Source organism: Eleutherodactylus coqui, chromosome 12 (assembly GCF_035609145.1).
Source record: "Eleutherodactylus coqui strain aEleCoq1 chromosome 12, aEleCoq1.hap1, whole genome shotgun sequence".
NCBI lineage: Eukaryota > Metazoa > Chordata > Amphibia > Anura > Eleutherodactylidae > Eleutherodactylus > Eleutherodactylus coqui.
Window position 1 is genome coordinate 107,084,342 of NC_089848.1, and position 22,791 is coordinate 107,107,132.

Sequence of the window (22,791 nt, forward strand, 5' to 3'; positions counted from 1 at the left end):
AGGGGGCGCGTTCCTCAGGGGCGGTGTTAGCTGTGGGAGGGGGCGCGTTCCTCAGGGGCGGTGTTAGCTGTGGGAGGGGGCGCGTTCCTCAGGGGCGGTGTTAGCTGTGGGAGGGGGCGCGTTCCTCAGGGGCGGTGTTAGCTGTGGGAGGGGGCGCGTTCCTCAGGGGCGGTGTTAGCTGTGGGAGGGGGCGCGTTCCTCAGGGGCGGTGTTAGCTGTGGGAGGGGGCGCGTTCCTCAGGGGCGGTGTTAGTTGTGGGAGGGGGCGCGTTCCTCAGGGGCGGTGTTAGTTGTGGGAGGGGGCGCGTTCCTCAGGGGCGGTGTTAGTTGTGGGAGGGGGCGCGTTCCTCAGGGGCGGTGTTAGTTGTGGGAGGGGGCGTGGTCCTCGGCAGTGTTAGTTGTGGGAGGGGGCGTGTTCCTCGGCGGTGTTAGTTGTGGGAGGGGCGTGTTCCTCGGGGGCGGTGTTAGCTGTGTGAGGGGGGTGTGTTCCTCGGGGGTGGTGTTAGCTGGGGGGGGCGGGGAGCCTGGCACCAATAAAGCCACTAGGGCAATTAACAATCCTTTCTAGTGAGAAATGAAATCCCAGCAAGGACTCTGCTCTGTGTTTTCTTCTACGCTCATAAAACAAAGTCATGAATTCTTCGAGCCCTGCGACTGTGATAGGAGGGTGTTTTATGCTTTTGCTTTGGGCCAGTCCCCCTGGAGGGTTTGCGGTCTTGTATAATTGCTGTGACCATGCAATAACTCCTGGTACCTTTCGGGTCTCTTTATTGCTGACTCGGCTGCCATGTCCTGGGGACGCCGATAGTAAAGATGTTCTGCAGGGACCAGGAACGTTTCCTGTCTTCCTGGAAGGACTGTTAATTAGCTGGTCGGCCGGATTAATATTCCGCGTGCGGCGGGCCGGCATTATTCTCCGTCTTTGCTGCATGGATGCTTTTCTACATCACCGCTAATCTAGTCAGAAGGTAAAATCAGAAGGGCCTGAACTCCCCGGATGGATTCGCGGCCCGCGGATCACAAGGACACAAGTCGCCTCGCGGTTTTCATTGCAGTGAAGGGTTTAAACTCTTTCTTTAATGCGTAAACTAAAGAAACGGAATTCTACTTTAAAGGACTAAATGATTCATTTACCTGGCGCTGGTGGTGAAGGGAGAAGTGAAATAATTGGCTTTGCGTCCCTCCGGCGCTTCACATGTCTTTGTTTTTCCATTGGCACGATTATTTATTCAAGGCAGAAAAATATGTTTTGCAACTCTGAATTGTAGAAATGACCTATTTTCATCTCCGTGTGCGCGGGAATACGTCACATTACTTCGCACTAGCGTTTCCGCTATGCACTCCTAGACTCCAAACTACTTGGGTCGGACGTCCTGCCATATTGGGTGATGGCCGCCTGCTTTATCTCAGCTCTCCACCTGGTGACATCCCACCACCAGACCCTGTTGTCAGCTCTACACCTGGTGACATCCCCCCGCCAGACCCCGTTGTCAGCTCTCCACCTGGTGACATCCCCCCGCCAGACCCCGTTGTCAGCTCTCCACCTGGTGACATCCCACCGCCAGACCCCGTTGTCAGCTCTCCACCTGGTGACATCCCACCGCCAGACCCCGTTGTCAGCTCTCCACCTGGTGACATCCCACCGCCAGACCCCGTTGTCAGCTCTCCACCTGGTGACATCCCACCGCCAGACCCCGTTGTCAGCTCTCCACCTGGTGACATCCCACCGCCAGACCCCGTTGTCAGCTCTCCACCTGGTGACATCCCACCGCCAGACCCCGTTGTCAGCTCTCCACCTGGTGACATCCCACCGCCAGACCCCCGTTGTCAGCTCTGCACCTGGTGACATCCCACCGCCAGACCCCGTTGTCAGCTCTGCACCTGGTGACAGCCCCCTACCGCCAGACCCCCGTTGTCAGCTCTGCACCTGGTGACAGCCCCCTACCGCCAGACCCCCGTTGTCAGCTCTGCACCTGGTGACAGCCCCCTACCGCCAGAGCCCCGTTGTCAGCTCTGCACCTGGTGACAGCCCCCTACCGCCAGACCCCCGTTGTCAGCTCTGCACCTGGTGACAGCCCCCTACCGCCAGAGCCCCGTTGTCAGCTCTGCACCTGGTGACAGCCCCCTACCGCCAGAGCCCCGTTGTCAGCTCTGCACCTGGTGACAGCCCCCTACCGCCAGAGCCCCGTTGTCAGCTCTGCACCTGGTGACAGCCCCCTACCGCCAGAGCTCCGTTGTCAGCTCTGCACCTGGTGACAGCCCCCTACCGCCAGAGCCCCGTTGTCAGCTCTGCACCTGGTGACAGCCCCCTACCGCCAGAGCCCCGTTGTCAGCTCTGCCCCTGGTGACAGCCCCCTACCGCCAGACCCCCGTTGTCAGCTCTGCCCCTGGTGACAGCCCCCCTACCGCCAGACCCCCGTTGTCAGCTCTGCACCTGGTGACAGCCCCCCTACCGCCAGACGCCCGTGGGGAATTCGGAGAAATGGCTGTTGGCTAACAGAGCTTGGAGATGCCTAGACCTCTTCAGAGCAGAAGTGTGATTGCAGAGAGCGCTGGCGGAGGGTCTCACAAGTATCAATCCGGTTGTTACTCGCTTCCATTCTGCTATATGGGCCTCTATGCATTAGATCACCATTTATCCCAGCCGCATGAGTCCATGTTGTCAGTGGAGAATGTGGCTGCAGCCGCTTATCTCCAAGAACAAATGGAACTTGAAATCTGACTGCTGAATCCTCATCTCCCCGATCGCTGGCACCATGGAAGAGTTTGGAGGTCTCCATGGAAAGGGTTGGCCAATGTTTTACGGCTGCCCCTCGTCTATCCGACATGAGTGACCGTGGTGCATGCATCGACTGGAGGTCCAGAGGTTGTATTCATGCCCGACCATTGACAACACGTAATAGAATACCGCCAGCCACGGGATTGTCTCGCTTTCAAGACCGCCACGAACATAAATCGGCTTCATCCCCTGCGGCTTGTTTGTGATGGCCGACTTCTGTTTCTTCATCAACCACTGAAGTGTTTGGGTTGTAGCTTCATCTGGCGCTGGGGACTTAACAAGGGGGGTTAAAAGATAAATGTGTTGTCCGGCCGGTGGTGGCGCCTCTGATGCCCGCTTCAAGTTGACCCCGGGTTTAGGAAGTCGGTTGGCCTAGAAGTATCAAGGACTAGCCATTCAGTGGCCAAGATTTGACATCTGTGTGTCGGTAAAACCCAGTTGGCTTGTTGGCATTGGGCTAATAATATATTATCTCAGGGGACCGCGAGGAGCGGATAGGGGGAGATGCTGGTCATTGTGCTGAAACCAAACCATACTACTTCAAAGCCTAATTGCCTACAACTTACACACAGATCTCCCGGACAGCAATTTTGTATGTTGGGTGGGGGGGGGGTGAGATCCATGGGTGTGTGTGTGTGTGTGTATGGTGGTGGTGGGGGGGTGATCCGTATGTGGGGGGCAGGTGGGGAATACATGTGCCAGGCAAATTCTTTGGCCATCTGACTACAATATTTGATAGCCTCCCTCCCAGCTTACCGGGGTACGGCCAGCATCAGGCTGCGGTGTAAGCTTGGGGTACATACATGCCGTGAAAAAGCTAGAAAACCTGGAAATTGATGAAAGTCATGGAATAGCTTGAAATGCCATGGAATTTGTTCGTCGTCCTGCTGGTTGGTGTTTCCCCCGTATCGCTGAGATGACTTGTTCTTGTATCTCCGTTAACTGACGTGGTTCATGCGCTGAAGATGGGAGGACAGTCGGGGAGCGACGATCAGAGGAGCCGATCCTCAAAATATCCCAACTTGTTTTCTGTCTGAGAGTCTGTTAAAACTTTTTGCAAACTCTTTACCTCTGTAGCGGCGGTCCGTCTGTGATCAGGTGACCGCGGCAGAACTAGAGGCCACCGAAGGTGTGACTCTCCTGCCGCTCAGAGCTACTCTGTATCTGTTGCAGGCGGGATCCGGTCTCTATCTGATCTGTTGGTTGTGAACGGCACTGAAAATTAAGATTATGTAGTGGAAAAATATTTTAAAAACTTGCATGAACGCTGAAACTCCCCGGTCGCCCTTCCTGCTGCGTCACACATCTTTATCACCGCGTTTATGGTGTGTTTGTAAAAACTCCCTTGAAATATTTCACCCCCAGTAAGTAAATCAGCCCACCTTTTCTCACGTCTCTTCACTGCTCTGACACCCTCACTAGTCGCTGACATCAGAGCAAGTGTCACCTGTCAGTGTACTCCTGTCTGTACAGGGAGGGGAGGAGGTGAGCTGTGACCATTGTGAATGGTGGCTCCTGTGTTATCTATATATAGGTGTCACCTCTCAGTGTAATCCTGTCTGTACAGGGAGGGGAGGAGGTGAGCTGTGACTATTGTGAATGGTGGTCCTGTGTTATCTATATATAGGTGTCACCTCTCAGTGTAATCCTGTCTGTACAGGGAGGGGAGGAGGTGAGCTGTGACTATTGTGAATGGTGGTCCTGTGTTATCTATATATAGGTGTCACCTCTCAGTGTAATCCTGTCTGTACAGGGAGGGGGAGGAGGTGAGCTGTGACTATTGTGAATGGTGGATCCTGTGTTATCCATATATAGGTGTCTCCTCTCAGTGTAATCCTGTCTGTACAGGGAGGGGGAGGAGGTGAGCTGTGACCATTGTGAATGGTGGATCCTGTGTTATCTATATATAGGTGTCACCTCTCAGTGTAATCCTGTCTGTGCAGGGAGCGGAGGAGGTGAGCTGTGACTATTGTGAATGGTGGCTGCTGTGTAGAGATGAGCGAGCATCGCTCTTCTCGAGTAACTGCATTCTCGTCCAAGCAGGCCTGGGGGCGGGGGGGGGGGGGGGCGGCGTGGGGGCGAGTGAGAGAGATCCAGCTTTTTGGCCTTGTGGTATCCGTGGCGACCGGTACAATAGATTCAATACACTAATTATTTTCTGTGACAAAAACTGTAAAAATGCTTCTTTTGTTCAGTTTGCCTCCCAAAAAAAAGCAATAAAAGTGATCAAAAAGCCGCCTTCAGTGTCCCTGGCCGAAGGGCCCGCCCTATGATGGGCCCCCTGGACGGCTACATCTTCCCAGAAGCAGCTCTGCACGCTGTTTAGTGGCGAACCGCGCTGCAGCTTCCGCAAGGCACCGGAAAAAGTAGCGTTTGTAGGGAGAGCCATGTTTCACTAGTGATCTGCGCAATCTGGGCGCCAAACCGCAATACAGTGTTCATGGTAAGAGACGGACACCAGATTTTCGCTGCGCCATTGTTTTTCCCCTTTTTCCTTCAGCCGAGACAATAAGAATAAAGACGTTTTTGTGGATGGCGGGAAAATATTTAGACGTTTTTTGATGTAAAAAGTTTTGATTCTAGTAATTCGTGCTGAGTAATCGCCGCAGGCTGCTTGACATGGCGTCCATGCGAGGTAGGGTGCGCCGAGCGCAGTGTAGGCTCCATGCATGCCGCATCGGCGTTGCTGATATATAGGTCTTGTAGTCCTCCGAGTTTCCAGAAGTTTCCTCTGAGGCTCCTCCCCTTCTCATCGCCATTCTGACTTGTACAAAGTTGTATCTCTGAGAACTTCTTGGGATTGTTTGTTGGCATGTTTAAGAACAGCTGGGCGGGGTTCGCTGGCGGCAGCGGGTGAACGCAGCACTGGGCGGGTAGGGGAGCGGGTGCTGCTCGTTAACGCGCTGGAATGACTTTAGCGCATCGCTCTTGTGTGACACATCTGCTAATAGAGACTTTTCTTTTCCTGCCTCAGTTACCAATTACAACAACGTGTTAGACGCAAACTCGGATTCCGACGACGAAGACAAATTGCACATAGTGGAAGAGGAAAGTGTTACAGATGCGGCAGATGGCGAGGGCAGCGTGCCAGAAGATGACGTGCCAAGCGACCAAACAGTATTAGTAGAAGGCAGCGAAAGTGTGAAGCCAACCTGTTGGGACGAAGGTACGCCGCGCTGCGCGCCTCACGCTTGTTATTACACTGTTGTTGTGTAGAGCCCCGTATATACTGTATCTGCGCCCCCAGGTGAGTTCAGGCTGCGCTGGTCCTTGCGCCCGGCCGTCCTCCAGGCTTATGAAGCAAGAGCCATACGAAATAACCTGATGCAAAGCCACACTAAGGAGCAAAAATCAGACACTTTCTGCATCGCTTGTAGCCAATGAGTTAATTGCCTCCCGCCCACCCACCCCGCACTCTTCAGACTGTCTAGCTCCCTCCTGGGCAGGGCAAACAATGAAGTCTTTCCAAAAAGCCTTGTCCCAATCCAGCACTGGTTCCGTCCGGCTCTTCTGTGCGGTTCGCCACCACAGGAGACCAAGGCCTGAGACGTCTCCCACTCACATAGTCATCCCATCCTGATGGATTTGTACAGTTTTCTGCGCAGAAGACCTAAACGAGGACAGGAGCCTGGATGATGCCAGATAGCCATGATCCTGGTTAGGTGAGCTGCTGGCCGCAAGACAACCACAGATCCGTGGGAGGAAAAAAATTAAAAATTTAGTGCTTATTTTTTTTATACCTTTCTTTTTAAAGCATCCCTGCTATTTTCGGTGAAGTTTCAGATGAGCTGCAGTGTGTACATGAGGCAGAACTGGATCTGGCCACTATATGACTCGGAGCCTGCAGTTATTGCTAGCTTTCCCCTCTGCAGGCCGTATCTCTAATTCTCAGTCCTCTCTGAGCTGCTGGGTGTAAATTAGGTGCCATGATGTCTTCTATACACCGCACATGGAGACTACTGCAGATTCTGCTCTCTAACGTCCTGTAGCATGCATCAGCATGGAGGACACTTGAAGTACTGAGCAGTGTAGATGTAACTTCAGTAGCTGTAACACAGTAAATAGCTCACTATTAGCTGCAGCAGCATCGTCTGATCCTTGGCTCCCGTCTCCTCCTCTCCTTCTATAGAGGTCTATGGGCAGCACGAGGCAACATCGTCCTCCGCATGGCAACAGGCAGCACAGGAGACCCCTCGGGGCTAGCACTATTTAGAGGGATGATTTTGCACGAAACCCTCCTTTTAAGTAAATGTGATAACCGCTTATTGGAAAGTTAGTCACCAATTAAACCTCGTAACATAACGATAAACCATTTCTGGCTTTATATATAGGATGGATTTATTTCAGCCCGATGCTTATAAAGCTTAGAGTTTAGTGACTGCAACTTTTTCTGAGAACTTTCAAAAATTGTCATTCTTGCATATAAACGTCTTTCTGTTAATAGCCCGGTATAATGCATCCGCTGTAATGGCGCCTCCATCCGCTCCCACGCGCCTAGTGGCTGCAGACAGGTGTGAAGAGTCGGTTGGAGGGAGAACCACAAAAATCATCTAAAACACATGAAATTCTCCCAAGAATGCCGCCTCATCTCTTCTATGTGCAGCCCTCTTAAAGGGCCCCAGTCCCATCCCTACATGAACGAAGTCCTGGTGCTGTTAGGGAAGGTGACAGGGATGGACTTTTATAATCGCGCAATTCCCGCTGTCACCCCGGAAAGTTGGGCGTGGTACAAAAAATCTGACTCTTCCGAGTCTCTTGCGCTCTGCTGTACAAGTCTACGGAAGAACGTGTGCATGGGATTCTGAAGAGTCACATTTTCGTGCCGTGCGCCAACTTCAGAGAGGAACAGCGTTGGATCGCGGGAACGAGCGAGTATAAGAAGTGCATGCCCTGCCTCCCCCAACACAGAACATAGTTTACATAGATTCCCTTTAACTCTTTCAGTCTCCTTATACATCGCAGCTGTAATCTCGTTGGCTCCACGCACTCGGCTCCTCTTCGCGACGGCTCCCCTTCCCGGCGCCCCCCGGAGGGGCGGCTCCTCTTCCCGGCAGCTCCCGGAGCGGCGGCCCCTCTATGGTCAGTCCTCAAAAAGCGGGTTGACAAATTAATCCACAGAAGTTGTGATAAACTCCGAGCCCTGATCGGGAAGAGCGGGTTGCCGTCGGTCAGGATTGGGCCCAGAAGCTGATCTGCAGTCCGCGTGCTGGATAAATCTTGAAGAATAAGGGTCAATGCTGTAAATATGGGGTCTTTGCCTAATCTTTATGGATTTTTCAATAAAAGTGTAAAGACTCATGAAATTCTTATGTGTACTTTAGTAACTATAGAAACCTCTGACCGAGGCCGGTCTCACACTTGCTGGTAGGAATTGTGGATTCTGCAAGCAAAAGAAAAATCTCAGCTTGCTCCATATTACCGCGGATTCCGTGCGCATGGCGCCATTGACCTCTATGGATGCACTCAATATTGCGTACGGACGCGGATCCGTACACACGGTGCTGGGAGACCAGATAACAAATGGAATAGAGAAAGCAGGAATTTGTGGGCGGACGATGCAGGATGGAGTCTGGGAGCAAAAACCATCCAGGCTGCCTGCAGCCTCCGCTGCTTCTTCAGGGCTCTCTCTCCACAAGCCTGGAGAGTAACGTTCCGTCCTGAAGGCGTCGGAGCGGCGCTCACCGTGACCGCATGAGGGAATGTCGCCTGAGCGATAGACGGGTGTTTCCAGGGGTTGGGCTACTTTCTGATGTTATTACTTGCTTGCGTTCGGTTTTCGTGTGGACATCCGCATGTATACACCCCCATGCGCAATTTATTTCAATGATCATTTGCAGGTCTTCCATTGGAGATATCCACAAGCGGAATCCGAACCGCTCGTGTGCGACCGGCTGAAGAGGTCTAGGAACGCCGAAGCAGCAAACTGTGAAGACCAAAATCTGTGTCGGCTCCAAAACTTTTGGCCGTGACTGTAGCCGCCCGCGCTGATCTCCAGATGCCCCCCGACCTACCAGCCACCAAGCCTTCTCACCACTTGTATCTCGTGTCACTCCTCTTCTCTGGGATATTCTTCCTTCCGCCATGCAATCAACACATGATAAGTTCTGCAGGAATACCGGCCCCTGCGGACAGGAAGCTTCTTGTAGTTGCCGCAGATTAGATGGCGGTGCTGACATGTTCTGACCGGCTGATTCCAAAAAAGGAAAGTATACAGCAGCACTTAGAATAAAAACCTCAGCAGGGGAGGTGGAAACAAGATACCAACCACTAAAAGAAGACTCTGAGCCCCCGGACTCCACAAGCAGTCCCAGAAAATGATGAAAAAGCGGCAACATGCAAAAGAATCATAAAATCAATATGATCTTCATTGTTCCATGATCATTCCATAAAAAAGGGGATAGGCTATATTTCGGCCCTAAAGGGGCCTTTTTCAAGCTAGGGGTCAGCGATTCATGCTGCTTGCGCCAAAAACTGACCTCCCATCAGCAACAGAAACCTGTTTTCATCAATTGCGCCATTCTCTGTATAGTCTCTACCCTTACATGAGAAACCCCCCGCGGTTGGTGGTAAGGCCCCGGCTAGTCCAGCACCGATGACCGGCCTCGTTGAAAGTCGCTCCGATCGCTGGATTTTCCCATCTAATGTGGATTCACACTGAAAATGATCCACGGAAAACTTGGGAAAATCATGTGATTCTATGCCGCACTCCGGGGTCACGGGGAGAATTATCATACAGGGAAGCGCCAATCATGAGAGGGCCGGGGTGCTCATAAAGGGGCGGTCAGTGTATATTAATACTTGATGAGGTTCACCTTCCCACTAGCGACCTCCCGTTGGTTTCGTCAGTGACCGGTTCTGCTCCAGGCTCCTATTCTGAATTGCATTATAAATGGGCAACATAGATCCGCAAGGGTCTATTTATATAATATCCCCCGGTCGCTGCGATCGACGTTCTCCAGTATGTTGGCCTCGTCCCTACAGGCACCTGCTATCTACTTTACCCGTCTAAGAACCTTGAGCTCGCCAACGCACCCTCCTCCTAGGACCCCGGCATCATTCGGACGGGTTATTCTTAGTTATTACTACCGGAGGTGAGAACTTCTCAACTACATACATTTGACCGAGTCTATTGTTGACCCCCTTTTCCAGCTCACTAAAATACTAGCAGTTAAAGGGGTTGTCCCGCGAAACAAAGTTGGGGTATACACTTCTGTATGGCCATATTAATGCACTTTGTAATGTACATTGTGCATTAATTATGAGCCATACAGAAGTTATTCACTTACCTGTTCCGTTGCTGGTGTCCCCGTCTCCATGGTGCCGTCTAATCTTCAGCGTCTAATCGCCCGATTAGACGCGCTTGCGCAGTCCGGTCTTCTTTCTTCTGAATGGGGCCGCTCGTGCCGGTGAGCGGCTCCTCGTATCTCCGCCCCGTCACGTGTGCCGATTCCAGCCAATCAGGAGGCTGGAATCGGCAATGGACCGCACAGAAGACCTGCGGTCCACCGAGGGTGAAGATCCCGGCGGCCATCTTCGCAAGGTAAGTAAGAAGTCACTGGAGCGCGGGGATTCAGGTAAGCACTATCCGTTTTTTTTTGTTTTTTTTTAAACCCCTGCATCGGGTTTGTCTTGCGCCGAACGGGGGGGGGCTATTGAAAAAAAAAAAACCGTTTCGGCGCGGGACAACCCCTTTAAGGCTGAACCAAGTGTTCGTATGTTTGAGGAAATCGGGAGAAATGGCTGTCCACCGGCAGCTCTGGGAGGCGTACCGCCTCCTTTTGCCCCATGCTTTCTTTAATAGGGATTTCCATATGTAAAAGTGATACTTGTGGTATAGAACGTGATTTAGAAAAGTCAGTTTCCCAGTTGAAAGACGGAACATGGCTGCTGTGTCACGCAGTGGCTAGTTGAGAGTATGGATGTCCTAAAAGCTGTATTCAACTTTTGTTGACGTGCGCCGCATCCAATTTGTTGCAGTTGGGACAATGGTACTGTTCTCTGGAAACAGTGTTTATGCATGTGTGTTAGAGGTTGTCCTAAATACTTGACACAAACCTGCAGTATTGGAACCTCAACCTTCGGCCCAGGTCCACCACCCGGTCACTTGGTATGGCCCATCATGTCCTACAGGGGCTGGCTGGCTTCCAGCTCCTCTTAATAACTAAGCCAACCCGGCCCTTCCCAGTTACGGTCAATGCAGCGATAGAAGGGGGCCAGCCCCTTAGTGATGTGACGGGCGTAGAGAGGAATCATGCCATGCGACAAGCGTCAAAACCGACCGAGAAGCAAAGGTTCTAACACTGTGGGTCCGTGCAAGTACAACCACAGTTCCAAAAATGTTGAGAACCTGTGTGAATGTAAAGGAAAAACCAGAATGCAATAATTTGGAAATCTCTAACCACATTTAATTCACAATAGAACATCAGAGGGGGAGGGGCAGCATCGTTCCAGTTCTTTTTTAAAAATTTACTCCCTTAGAAATTGATGGTAGCCTCAGATCTCAGAAAAGTTGGGCCAAGAGTAACAAAAGGCTGGAAAAGTTAGTGGTACTTATGAAAATCAGCAGGAGGGTCGATTCTCTACTAAGTCACGTGTATAAAAATGCTACTCAACATGAAATTGTGAAGACTTTGAATATTCACCATCTACAGTACATCATATAATCAGAAGACTGAAAGATCTGGAGAAATTCATGTGCACAAGGGACAAGGCTGACGGTCAATATATTGGATGCTTGAGATCTACGGGCCCTGCATTAATAACAGGCATGATTCTGTAAAGTAATCACTGCATGGGCTCAGGAGTACTTCCAGAAATCAGTCTGTGAACACAGCTCACCGTACAATCCACAAATGGAAGTTACAGCTGTATCCTGCAAAGAAGAAGCCATACAACACAATCCAGAAACGCCGGCGTCTTCTCTGGGCCAAAACTCATTTACAATGGACTGATGCAAAATGTAGAACTGTTCTGTGGACAGGGGAATCAAAATCTGAAATTCTTTTTGGAAACCACTGAGCCGTGTCTTGCGGACTCAAGAGGAGAGGGACCATCCAGCTTATCAGCACACAGTTCTACATCTCTGATGGTATGGGGTGGCATCAATGCCTATGGCAGGGGCAGCTTACATATTCTCGTAGACACTATCAATGTTGATTCAGTATAGAGAGGTGGTAGAACAACATATGCTCCATCCAGACGTCGTCTCTATCAGGAAAGACCTTGTATATTCCAGTAAGACGATGCTAAACCACACCCTGCATCCATCACAACAGCATGGCTTCACAGGAGAAGAGTCCGAGGGGGGACCATCTGCCTGAAGTCCAGACCTTCCACTATATACTACATCCATCAAACAGCTTCTCAGGAGAAAAGTCTGGGGTGAACCATCGGCCTGCAGTCTGGACCTTCCACTATATACTACATCCATCACAACAGCATGGCTTCACAGGAGAAGATTCTGGGATGAACCGGCCGCCTGCAGTCCAGACCTTCCACCATATACTACATCCATCACAACAGCATGGCTTCACAGGAGGAGTCCCGGGTGAACTGGCCACCTGCAGTCCAGACCTTCCACCATATACTACATCACAACAGCTTCAGGGGGAGAATAGTCCGGGGTGAACCGGCCACATGCAGTCCGGACCTTCCACCATATACTACATCCATCACAACAGCATGGCTTCACAGGAGAAGAGTCCAGGGTGAACCGGCCGCCTGCAGTCCAGACCTTCCACCAATAGAGAGCACTTGGCGCATTATGAAACGAAAAATCCGTCCAGAGAGGACCGCGGAGCAGCTAGAATCCGATGGACAAGAATGGGATAACATTCCTCTCTCAAAACTCCAGCAACGGTTCTCCTCCCTCCCCAGAAGAGGGGATGCTACACAATGGTAGACACGGCCCGACACAACTATTGTGAGAGGAGTTGCTGCCATCGATTTTCTAAATGAGTTATAAATGAAATGAGGAACTGTCTTCCCCCCCCCCCCCCCCCCTCTGTCTTTTACTGGGAATAAAATCAGATTAAATGAGATTTTTAAATTATTGTTTTCTGTACATTTTACAAAGTGGCCCAACTCTTGTTGGAATTGAGGTTGTATATTTGGCCTCCCTGCACAACCCCTTGTAACCCCTTCCCGACATTTGCTGTACATAGAATCCTAGAAATGTAGATTTCCACCAGGGTCATCAGGTCCAATCCCCTGCTCAGTGCAGGATCGCCAAATCAATTCTGTCCAGCCACTGAAGACTTACGTTGAAGGACAACTCTCCACCGCCCGTGGCAACCTGTTCCACTCATTGAGCACCCTCTTTGTCTAATATCTAATCTGCGTCTCCTCCCTTTTCAGTTTCATCCCATTGCTTCTAGTCTTTCCTTGTGCAGATGAGAATAGGGCTGATCCCTCTGCACTGTGACAGCCCTTCAGATATTTGTAGACAGCTATTAAGTCTCCTCTCAGCCTTCTGTGCTGCAAGCTAAACATTCCCAGATCCTTTAACCGTTCCTCATAGGACATGATTTGCAGACCGCTCACCATCTTGGTAACTCTTCTCTGAACTTGCTCCAGTTTGTCTGTTTTTTGTTTTTTTTAAGTTAAGTGCCCAGAACTGGACCCAGTATTCCAGATGAGGTCTGACTAAGGAAGAGTAGAAGGGGATAATTACCTCCCATGATCTAGACTCTATGCTTCTCTTAATACATCCCAGAATTGTGTTTGCCTTTTTGGCTGCTGCATCACATTGTTGACTCATGTTCAGTCTATGATCTATTAGTATACCCAAGTTTTTTTTCACATGTGCTGATGCTTAGCCCAATTCCTCCCATTCTGGATGTGCTTTTTTCATTTTTCTTGCCCAGATGTAGGACTTTGCATTTCTCCTTGTTAAATACCATTCTGTTAGTCACTGCCCACTGTGCAAGCTATTCTAGATCTTTTTGAATCCTCTTTCTCTCTTCTCTAGTGTTAGCCATCCCTCCTAGCTTTGTTTGTAAAGCAGCAAAAAGTCTCACCTCGTCTTATCCACTTCAGCTTGCAGCATATATTTCACAAGTAGGCGTATACTCACAAACTTCATTACCCACTCGATCCGGTGGTATTTATACGTAATACAGATTCAAACAGGTGGGAACTTGAAGTGCCGTGAATAAAATAACTCCTTTTATTGTAATCCGTGCATGTAAAAATCACAGGTCCAGAGGACTAGTTTCAGCTCCTCATGAGCCTTGACCACCTCATCGAGGTGGTCAAGGCTCATGAGGAGCTGAAACTAGTCCTCTGGACCTGTGATTTTTACATGCACGAATAACAATAAAAGGAGTTATTTTATTCACGGCACTTCAAGTTCCCACCTCCTAGCTTTGTGTCATCAGTAAATTTGATCAGTTATCCCCCAAATCCCTCCTCCAGATCATTTAGAACAATGTTAACCAACACTGGGCCTAGGACAGAGCCTTGTGGTACGCCGATCTGCTGGCTAAAATTGACACAATAAGAAGAGCAGTTGGGTAAATCTCATTGGCTGCTGAGCGGTGCTGGGCAGCCAGTCTTGTTCCTCCATTTGTGGCTAGGAGAGACGGCGCATTGCAGTGACCGGCTGGATGGCGTGCTGGCCAATAACGCGGGCCAAAAAAAAAATGCACTTTGAATTTTTTTCCTTTCTCTAAACAGTTAAAGTATCCTAATTTTGGGTCAAGAAACAGGAGTATGACATCAGACTTTGTTAGCTCTGGTTTTTAAGATCTACTAACTCCAAATCAAAATACAAAAAAATGTTTTGAAATTGTTTTCTTACAATAACTAAACTGCCCTAATTTTGGGTCGAGGACAAAGAATGTGACGCTATATTTTGTTTAGTGGCTGAACTCTGGTTTTATAGATGCACCAAGCCCTCCTGCACACCGGGCAAAACAAACTGCATTAAAGGGGTTGTCCCGCGGCAGCAAGTGGGGTTATACACTTCTGTATGGCCATATTAATGCACTTTGTAATGTACATCGTGCATTAATTATGAGCCATACAGAAGTTATTCACTTACCTGCTCCGTTGCTGGCGTCCTCGTCTCCATGGTGCTGTCTAATCTTCAGCGTCTAATCGCCCGATTAGACGCGCTTGCGCAGTCCGGTCTTCTCCTTTGCTGAATGGGGCCGCTCGTGCCGGAGAGCGGCTCCTCGTAGCTCCGCCCCGTCACGTGTGCCGATTCCAGCCAATCAGGAGGCTGGAATCGGCAATGGATCGCACAGAAGCCCTGCGGTCCACCGAGGGTGAAGATCCCGGCGGCCATCTTCACAAGGTAAGTATGAAGACGCCGGCGCGGGGATTCGGGTAAGTACTATCTGTTTTTTGTTTTTTGTTTTTTTTTTTTTATCCCTGCATCGGGCTTGTCTCGCGCCGAACAGGGGGGCTATTGAAAAAGAAAAAAAACGTTTCGGTGCGGGACAACCCCTTTAAGGTGCATGGATTCCTCTCTCCACACATGCAGACACGACCTGCCCAAAATAAAATTGCAGCACGCTCCACCTTAGAGCGGATACGCTGGGATGATTTCCACTGAAGTCAGTGGAAGCCATCCTGCCCGCAGCCCGTCTGCAAAAAGATCCGTGTCATCTCCTAGCGATGGCGCAGGGAAGTCTGTACTGCGCACATCTGCAGTACAGAAGAAATGACAGGTAAGCAGGGTCGCTGGCAGCAGGTGAATTCTGTGTGTGCCGTGTGCAGGCGGCCTCACTTCAAATAACGCGCTTTTCCTGATCGCCGGAGTGGAAATATTAGCTGTACAGTCTTCATGATTGGAGTAATAAATGGCGCCTCGCCACACGGAACAAAACTTTTCAGAGGAATTTTTACAATTACGTGGCATCCTAGATTCTAACCTGAAATTACAAAAAAAACAAGTTGGAGACGCTGCACGGCGTTCCGTTACCATAATATAGATCCTCTCTGACCTCACGGGTATTTAATGCTTTCACTCCTCTGACCTCGTGGGTATTTAGTGCTTTCGCTCCTCTGACCTCGCGGGTATTTAGTGCTTTCGCTCCTCTGACCTCACGGGTATTTAATGCTTTCACTCCTCTGACCTCGCGGGTATTTAGTGCTTTCACTCTTCTGACCTCGCGGGTATTTAGTGCTTTCACACTTCTGACCTCGCGGGTATTTAGTGCTTTCACTCTTCTGACCTCGCGGGTATTTAGTGCTTTCGCTCTTCTGACCTCGCGGGTATTTAGTGCTTTCGCTCCTCTGACCTCGCGGGTATTTAGTGCTTTCACTCTTCTGACCTAGCGGGTATTTAGTGCTTTCACTCCTCTGACCTCGCGGGTATTTAGTGCTTTCACTCCTCTGACCTCGCGGGTATTTAGTGCTTTCACTCTTCTGACCTCGCGGGTATTTAATGCTTTCGCTCCTCTGACCTCGCAGGTATTTAGTGCTTTCACTCTTCTGACCTCGCGGGTATTTAGTGCTTTCACTCTTCTGACCTCGCGGGTATTTAGTGCTTTCGCTCCTCTGACCTCGCGGGTATTTAGTGCTTTCGCTCCTCTGACCTCGCGGGTATTTAGTGCTTTCGCTCCTCTGACCTCGCGGGTATTTAGTGCTTTCGCTCCTCTGACCTCGCGGGTATTTAGTGCTTTCGGACCTCGCGGGTATTTAGTGCTTTCGCTCCTCGGACCTCGCGGGTATTTAGTGCTTTCGCTCCTCGGAGCTCGCGGGTATTTAGTGCTTTCGCTCCTCGGAGCTCGCGGGTCTTTAGTGCTTTCGCTCCTCGGAGCTCGCGGGTCTTTAGTGCTTTCGCTCCTCGGAGCTCGCGGGTCTTTAGTGCTTTCGCTCCTCGGAGCTCGCGGGTCTGTAGTGCTTTCGCTCCTCGGAGCTCGCGGGTCTGTAGTGCTTTCGCTCCTCAGAGCTCGCGGGTCTGTAGTGCTTTCGCTCCTCGGAGCTCGCGGGTCTGTAGTGCTTTCGCTCCTCGGAGCTCGCGGGTCTTGAGTGCTTTCGCTCCTCGGAGCTCGCGGGTCTGTAGTGCTTTCGCTCCTCGGAGCTCGCGGGTCTGTAGTGCTTTCGCTCCTCGGAGCTCGCGGGTCTTTAGTGCTTTCGCTCCTCGGAGCTCGCGGGTCTTGAGTGCTTTCGCTCCTCGGAGCTCGCGGGTCTTGAGTGCTTTCGCTCCTCGGAGCTCGCGGGTCTTTAGTGCTTTCGCTCCTCGGAGCTCGCGGGTCTTTAGTGCTTTCGCTCCTCGGAGCTCGCGGGTCTTTAGTGCTTTCGCTCCTCGGAGCTCGCGGGTCTTTAGTGCTTTCGCTCCTCGGACCTCGCGGGTATTTAATGCTTTCGCTCCTCGGACCTCGCGGGTATTTAGTGCTTGCGCTCCTCGGAGCTCGCGGGTCCTAGTAAAGTACAGATATACCTTGGGGGGGGGCGACCTCTCAGCCAGGAGACAACGCAACGTCTTCAATGTCCTTTTTCGTTTCTTCCATGATGAAGTGATTAAGAAATGCCTGTGTTCAAGTCGGAAAGCCTTTCCCGGTTGACTGCTGTAACTAAAGGTTTTGCGCAGACGGCAGCGTAAAATACTCTTGTTTGTCCTTTTTTTGCAGATGGAACAGAAGGTAATGAAATCCTGGGGCCTGAAGCTGAGGCGGACGAGGTGGGGTGTGCAGGTACGACTCTTCTTCTCTTACCACAATATGGCGTCCGATTGATTCCTACTGAAGCCTTTCTGTGCTGCTGAGGTGCGGCGCCCCCCGCAGTGTCGGGGAGGCCACTAGTGGAGCGTCCTCTGGACGGGTGTCCCTGCAGTCCTATATTAAATGCTCAGACTCGCCTTGTTCTTGGGTTCTCCAGTTGACAGGACTGAGGGGACGTTGGGTCTTCGGTGGGTTCGAGCAGCAGTTTGCAGGGTTCCCTGCAGGGATTGGTAATGTTTTGTGACTATAATTGACCGGTCGCCTTAGTCGCTGACCGTCTTCCATTGGCACGCCGTGCAGGTTTATTCCAGTGCAGGCAGGCGGGGGTGTTTAAATCCAACGTGACTGACCCGTCTTTGTCTGAATGGCCCATGTCGGAGATTGTCGGACGGCCTCCTTGCGCATCGTCTGCCCATCCTGCCAAAATCACGGGGTATTGTACCAAAACAGTAGAACAAGGGATCGCCTGCAGTAACCAATCAAGGCGCTGCTTTCCTTTGTTTCGTTCTCTGTTGTTGCGTGGCAAGTTGGGTCTTCATGTTTAGCGCATGCGCCTAGAAGATCTCCCAACATACGTCCCCAAACGGAAAGCTGCAGTACTGGGCTATGCGGCCACTACTGCGCGTCGCACTTACTATGGGGCCACTACTGCGCATCGCACTTACTATGGGGCCACTACTGGGCATCGTGATTGCTGTTGGGGCCGCTGCTGGGCGCTGCGGTTGCCATTAGGGCTGCTATTTCTCAGACAAGTCCTGTTGCTTTAAGTATATGCTGGGTATCTTGTATATTGACGCTTTCAATGCCTATAAAATGAGTGAGTATTTTTGCACTATTTCACACTTCCCCTCCGTCACATAATTGCTCAGGGCCCCCTGGGACGGTGGCTCCTGTGGGACGGTGGGTCTCCTGGCACAGTGACTCCTGTGGGATGTTGGCTACCGCAGGGTGGCGGCCCCAGTGACAGTGGGCTCCCTGGCACGGTGGCTCCTGTGTGACGGTGGGTCCCCTATGAGAGTGGCTCCCGTGGGGCAGTGGCTCCTCTGTGACGGTGGGACCCCTGGCATGGTGGGTCCTGTGGGATGTGACGGTGGGTCCCCTGTGATGGTAGCTCCCATGTGACAGCGGCTCCTCTGGGGCAGTGGCTTTCCTGTGACGGTGGCTCCTGTGGAACGGTGGGTCCCCTGACACGGTGGCTCCGGTGGGGTGTTGCCTACCACAGGGTGGCGGCCCCTGTGACGGTGGTGGCTCCTCAGTGACTGTGGGTTCCCTGGCACGGTGACTCCTGTGGAACGGTGGATCCCCTATGACGGTAGCTCCCATGTGGCAGTGGGTCCTGTGGGATGGGACGGTGGGTCCCCTGTGATGGTAGCTCCTATGTGACAGTGGCTCCTCTGGGGCAGTGGCTTCCCTGTGACCGTGTCTCCTGTGGGACGGTGGGTCCCCTGACACGGTGGCTCCTGTGTGACCATGGGTCCCCTATGACAGTGGCTCCCGTGGGGCAGTGGCTTCTCAGTGACTGTGGGTTCCCTGGCACGGTGGCTCCTGTGGGACGGTGGGTCCCCTATGACGGTAGCTCCCATGTGGCGGTGGCTCCCGTGGGGCCGTAGCTCCCATGTGGCGGTGGCTCCTGTGGGATGGGACGTTGGGTCCCCTGTGATGGTAGCTCCCATGTGGCAGTGGGTCCTGTGGGATGGGACGGTGGGTCCCCTGTGATGGTAGCTCCCATGTGACAGTGGCTCCTCTGGGGCAGTGGCTTCCCTGTGACCGTGTCTCCTGTGGGACGGTGGGTCCCCTGATACGGTGGCTCCTGTGTGACCATGGGTCCCCTATAACAGTGGCTCCCGTGGGGCAGTGGCTCCTCAGTGACTGTGGGTTCCCTGGCACGGTGGGTCCCCTATGACGGTAGCTCCCATGTGGCAGTGGGTCCTGTGGGATGGGACGGTGGGTCCCCTGTGATGGTAGCTCCCATGTGACAGTGGCTCCTCTGGGGCAGTGGCTTCCCTGTGACCGTGTCTCCTGTGGGACGGTGGGTCCCCTAACACGGTGGCTCCTGTGTGACCATGGGTCCCCTATGACAGTGGCTCCCGTGGGGCAGTGGCTCCTCAGTGACTGTGGGTTCCCTGGCACGGTGGCTCCTGTGGGACGGTGGGTCCCCTATGACGGTAGCTCCCATGTGGCGGTGGCTCCCGTGGGGCCGTAGCTCCCATGTGCGGTGGCTCCTGTGGGATGGGACGGTGGGTCCCCTGTGATGGTAGCTCCCATGTGACAGTGGCTCCTCTGGGGCAGTGGCTTCCCTGTGACCGTGTCTCCTGTGGGACGGTGGGTCCCCTGATACGGTGGCTCCTGTGTGACCATGGGTCCCCTATGACAGTGGCTCCCGTGGGGCAGTGGCTCCTCAGTGACTGTGGGTTCCCTGGCACGGTGGGTCTCCAGACACGGTGGCTCCTGTGTGACCATGGGTCCCCTATGACAGTGGCTCCCGTGGGGCAGTGGCTCCTCAGTGACTGTGGGTTCCCTGGCACGGTGGCTCCTGGGGGACGGTGGGTCCCCTATGACGGTAGCTCCCATGTGGCGGTGGCTCCCGTGGGGCCGTAGCTCCCATGTGGCGGTGGGTCCTGTGGGATGGGATGGTGGGTCCCCTGTGATGGTAGCTCCCATGTGACAGTGGCTTCTCTGGGGCAGTGGCTTCCCTGTGACGGTGTCTCCTGTGGGACGGTGGGTCCCCTGACACGGTGGCTCCTGTGGGATGGTGGCATTGGGTCTAGAACCATTTGAAGAATTGGAACAAGAATAAAGTTGTCTTTTTATTAGTTCCGTTTTGACATTAACGGAGGGTCTCTCTTCTCTGTAGACCGTGACATGAGGACGGGGGGGGGGGGGGGGGTGCTGAATTCTCACAGTCCTTGTAGATGCTCCCAAATCGCTGGTTTCCCCGCTTCTGACTGTTATTTCTGGAAGTCGCAGGGTTTAATTAGTTTATCAGCCATCACCTCTGTCACAAACGGGTCTCTGTACACGCCGCCCGTCTGCCAGCGCCGTATATATATTGCCAGATGTTCCACCCGTGTCCAGAGCGTCGCCGTGTGACCCGTCCAGAGATTTACAAGTGTGACCCTATAGAAACCGCCGTCCGAGAGACTCTGCGCTTAGACTACACCCCGCCGTCCGTTCATAGACTTCCTGCATCCTGGATTGTCTGAGCCAGAAAATACAATCCATCTCAGCAGAATTAGGGTCCAGTTTCTGATTTTAAAACTCCTGCAAAACCTCTTTCTTGTTGCTTTTAATGAGAGGTGAGAAAAGTTAGAGGTGTTTTAATCACCAAAACATTTTCACATCTTTTAGCCAAAATACACAAAGTCCTTGTGTCACCAATCTCTGTGCAGGAAGGGGAGGAGGTGAGCTGTGACTATTGTGAATGGTGGGTCCTGTGTTATCTATATATAGGTGTCTCCTCTCGGTGTAATCCTGCCTGTACAGGGAGGGGAGGAGGTGAGCTGTGACATGTGAATGGTTGTCACTGTATTATCTATATATAGGGGTCTCTTTCCAGTGTAATTCTGTCTGTGCAGGGAGGGCAGTAGGTAAGCTGTGACTATTGTGAATGGTGGCTCCTGTGTTATCTATATATGTCACGTCTCAGTGTAATCCTGTCTGTACAGGGAGGGGAGGAGGTGAGCTGTGACTTGTGAATGGTGGCTCCTGTGTTATCTATATATAGGTGTCTCCTCTCAGTGTAATCTTATCTGTGCAGGGAGGGGAGGAGGTGAGCTTTGTTATCAAGTTTAATTGTCAGTGGGAAAATGTAGATAGTGTTGATTGAACTAGTGGTAAGTTGTTTTGGGTAGAACTTTGCTAAAAGTTTGGCTTGGCATTAACCTGAACTGAGCTTTTAGCCACGTTCTACCTAGGGCGGGGGTCTGTTGGTTGTTTGCCCACTGTTTGTGGTGCAGCCGTATGAGCCCTTTGTGCCGCTGACTATTATAGGGGGCTTTGATGGCTTTGGGGGTCTTGTGAAGTTTGTTGAACTCTCTGCCCCTCAGTGTTTCGCTGGTACCTCGTGATGGCGTCCACTGCTAACATGCTCCGTCTCTTCCAGTTCACGACGAGGACTGCGACTCCGACGTAGAGAACGAACAGAACCATGATCCGAACGTGGAGGAGTTCCTGCAGCAGGGCGACACGGCCGTCATCTATCCGGAAGCTCCCGAGGACGACCAGAGGCAAGGCACGCCCGAGGCCAGCGGCCATGATGAAAATGGTAATGCTCCCATCAGAGGGCGCTCAGTCGGGGCGGGCGCACACAAGCGCAACTTAATCACGTATTACAAGCGCATAATACACGCTGAATGGATCCGAGGGAAGAACATTGATTGTCATCGATCCATTCAAAGCTGTGTATAATGCTTGTGTAAAAAAGAACAGCGCATGTCTTACTGCAACAATGAGAAGTGGCGGACGGTCCGAGCAGCCTGTAGGGTCTTAGACTACCGATGTGTATTAATATACAGTCTGCATCAGGTAGTCGGAGGTAATGTGCCGCCATCTTTGTTAAGGCTCGGAGGGTTTTCTTTTAAAGAGATGCCCTGCTTGCACAAACTAAATGGTATTTATAGGCTGTAATGTGCGGTTCTATAATGGCAGAATTTGGGTAGTAACAGTCCCAGTACTTGAGTAACCACCCCTGTCCCCAATCTCAGGATAGCCAATCAATAGTACAATCTTTATCAAACCCCCTCCACCCCCAAAAGAAGTTGTTGTTTTGCTGCAACACTTGGCATGCAGTTCCATCTCAAGAGGCCCTAAGGTGGTTCCCCCTTGTCCTATAGGAGGCTCTCGGAGGCTCCTTGTGTGTAGTGACCTCTTCTTCCCCTTGTGTGGAGCTTGTTGACCACTAGACGCCTCTACGACGCAGAAAAAAGATTTCACCCAATTACCAGAGTCTGAGAGGGACGATGTGAGAAACTGGATGGTCATATCAATGAATTGTCCCCCACCGGCTGTTCTGACCAGACCATTAGGGGGTGTTGGGACCAGTAGATGGGGACACACAAGGTGATTGGTCTCAGGACGCCCCCTACAGACCGCTAAAAAAGAGGAGCGTCTGACCAGACTGTTAGGGGGTGTTTGAACCAGTGGATGTGTGAGGGTACACAGGGTGACCGGCCTCAGCTTGGCTGAAGGACTTTTGGTCTTGTGGCCCCCATTACATGTACGGCTTCTGACCACCCACCGTCGCCTCTGTTTGAAGTGATATCCTGAACGATGAGACTGGAGGCTACAGAGGGGAATCTGGTACTAGAGCCTTCATGCCAGTCTGTATCACAACTTGTATCCA

The 22,791-nt window shown here is 51.9% G+C and overlaps 1 protein-coding gene across 2 annotated transcripts in view; it reads left to right on the forward strand.

Annotated features, from left to right (window-relative positions):
• The window catches only part of ZEB1 (zinc finger E-box binding homeobox 1), a 98,450-nt gene that overhangs the window by 51,368 nt on the left and 24,291 nt on the right, over positions 1-22,791 (forward strand). For both annotated transcript variants that reach the window (XM_066585632.1, XM_066585633.1), the window contains exons 2-4: positions 5,753-5,944; positions 17,361-17,423; positions 21,553-21,714. In XM_066585632.1, coding sequence (XP_066441729.1) covers positions 5,753-5,944; positions 17,361-17,423; positions 21,553-21,714 — 417 coding nt within the window. The remainder of the gene's footprint in view (positions 1-5,752; positions 5,945-17,360; positions 17,424-21,552; positions 21,715-22,791) is intronic.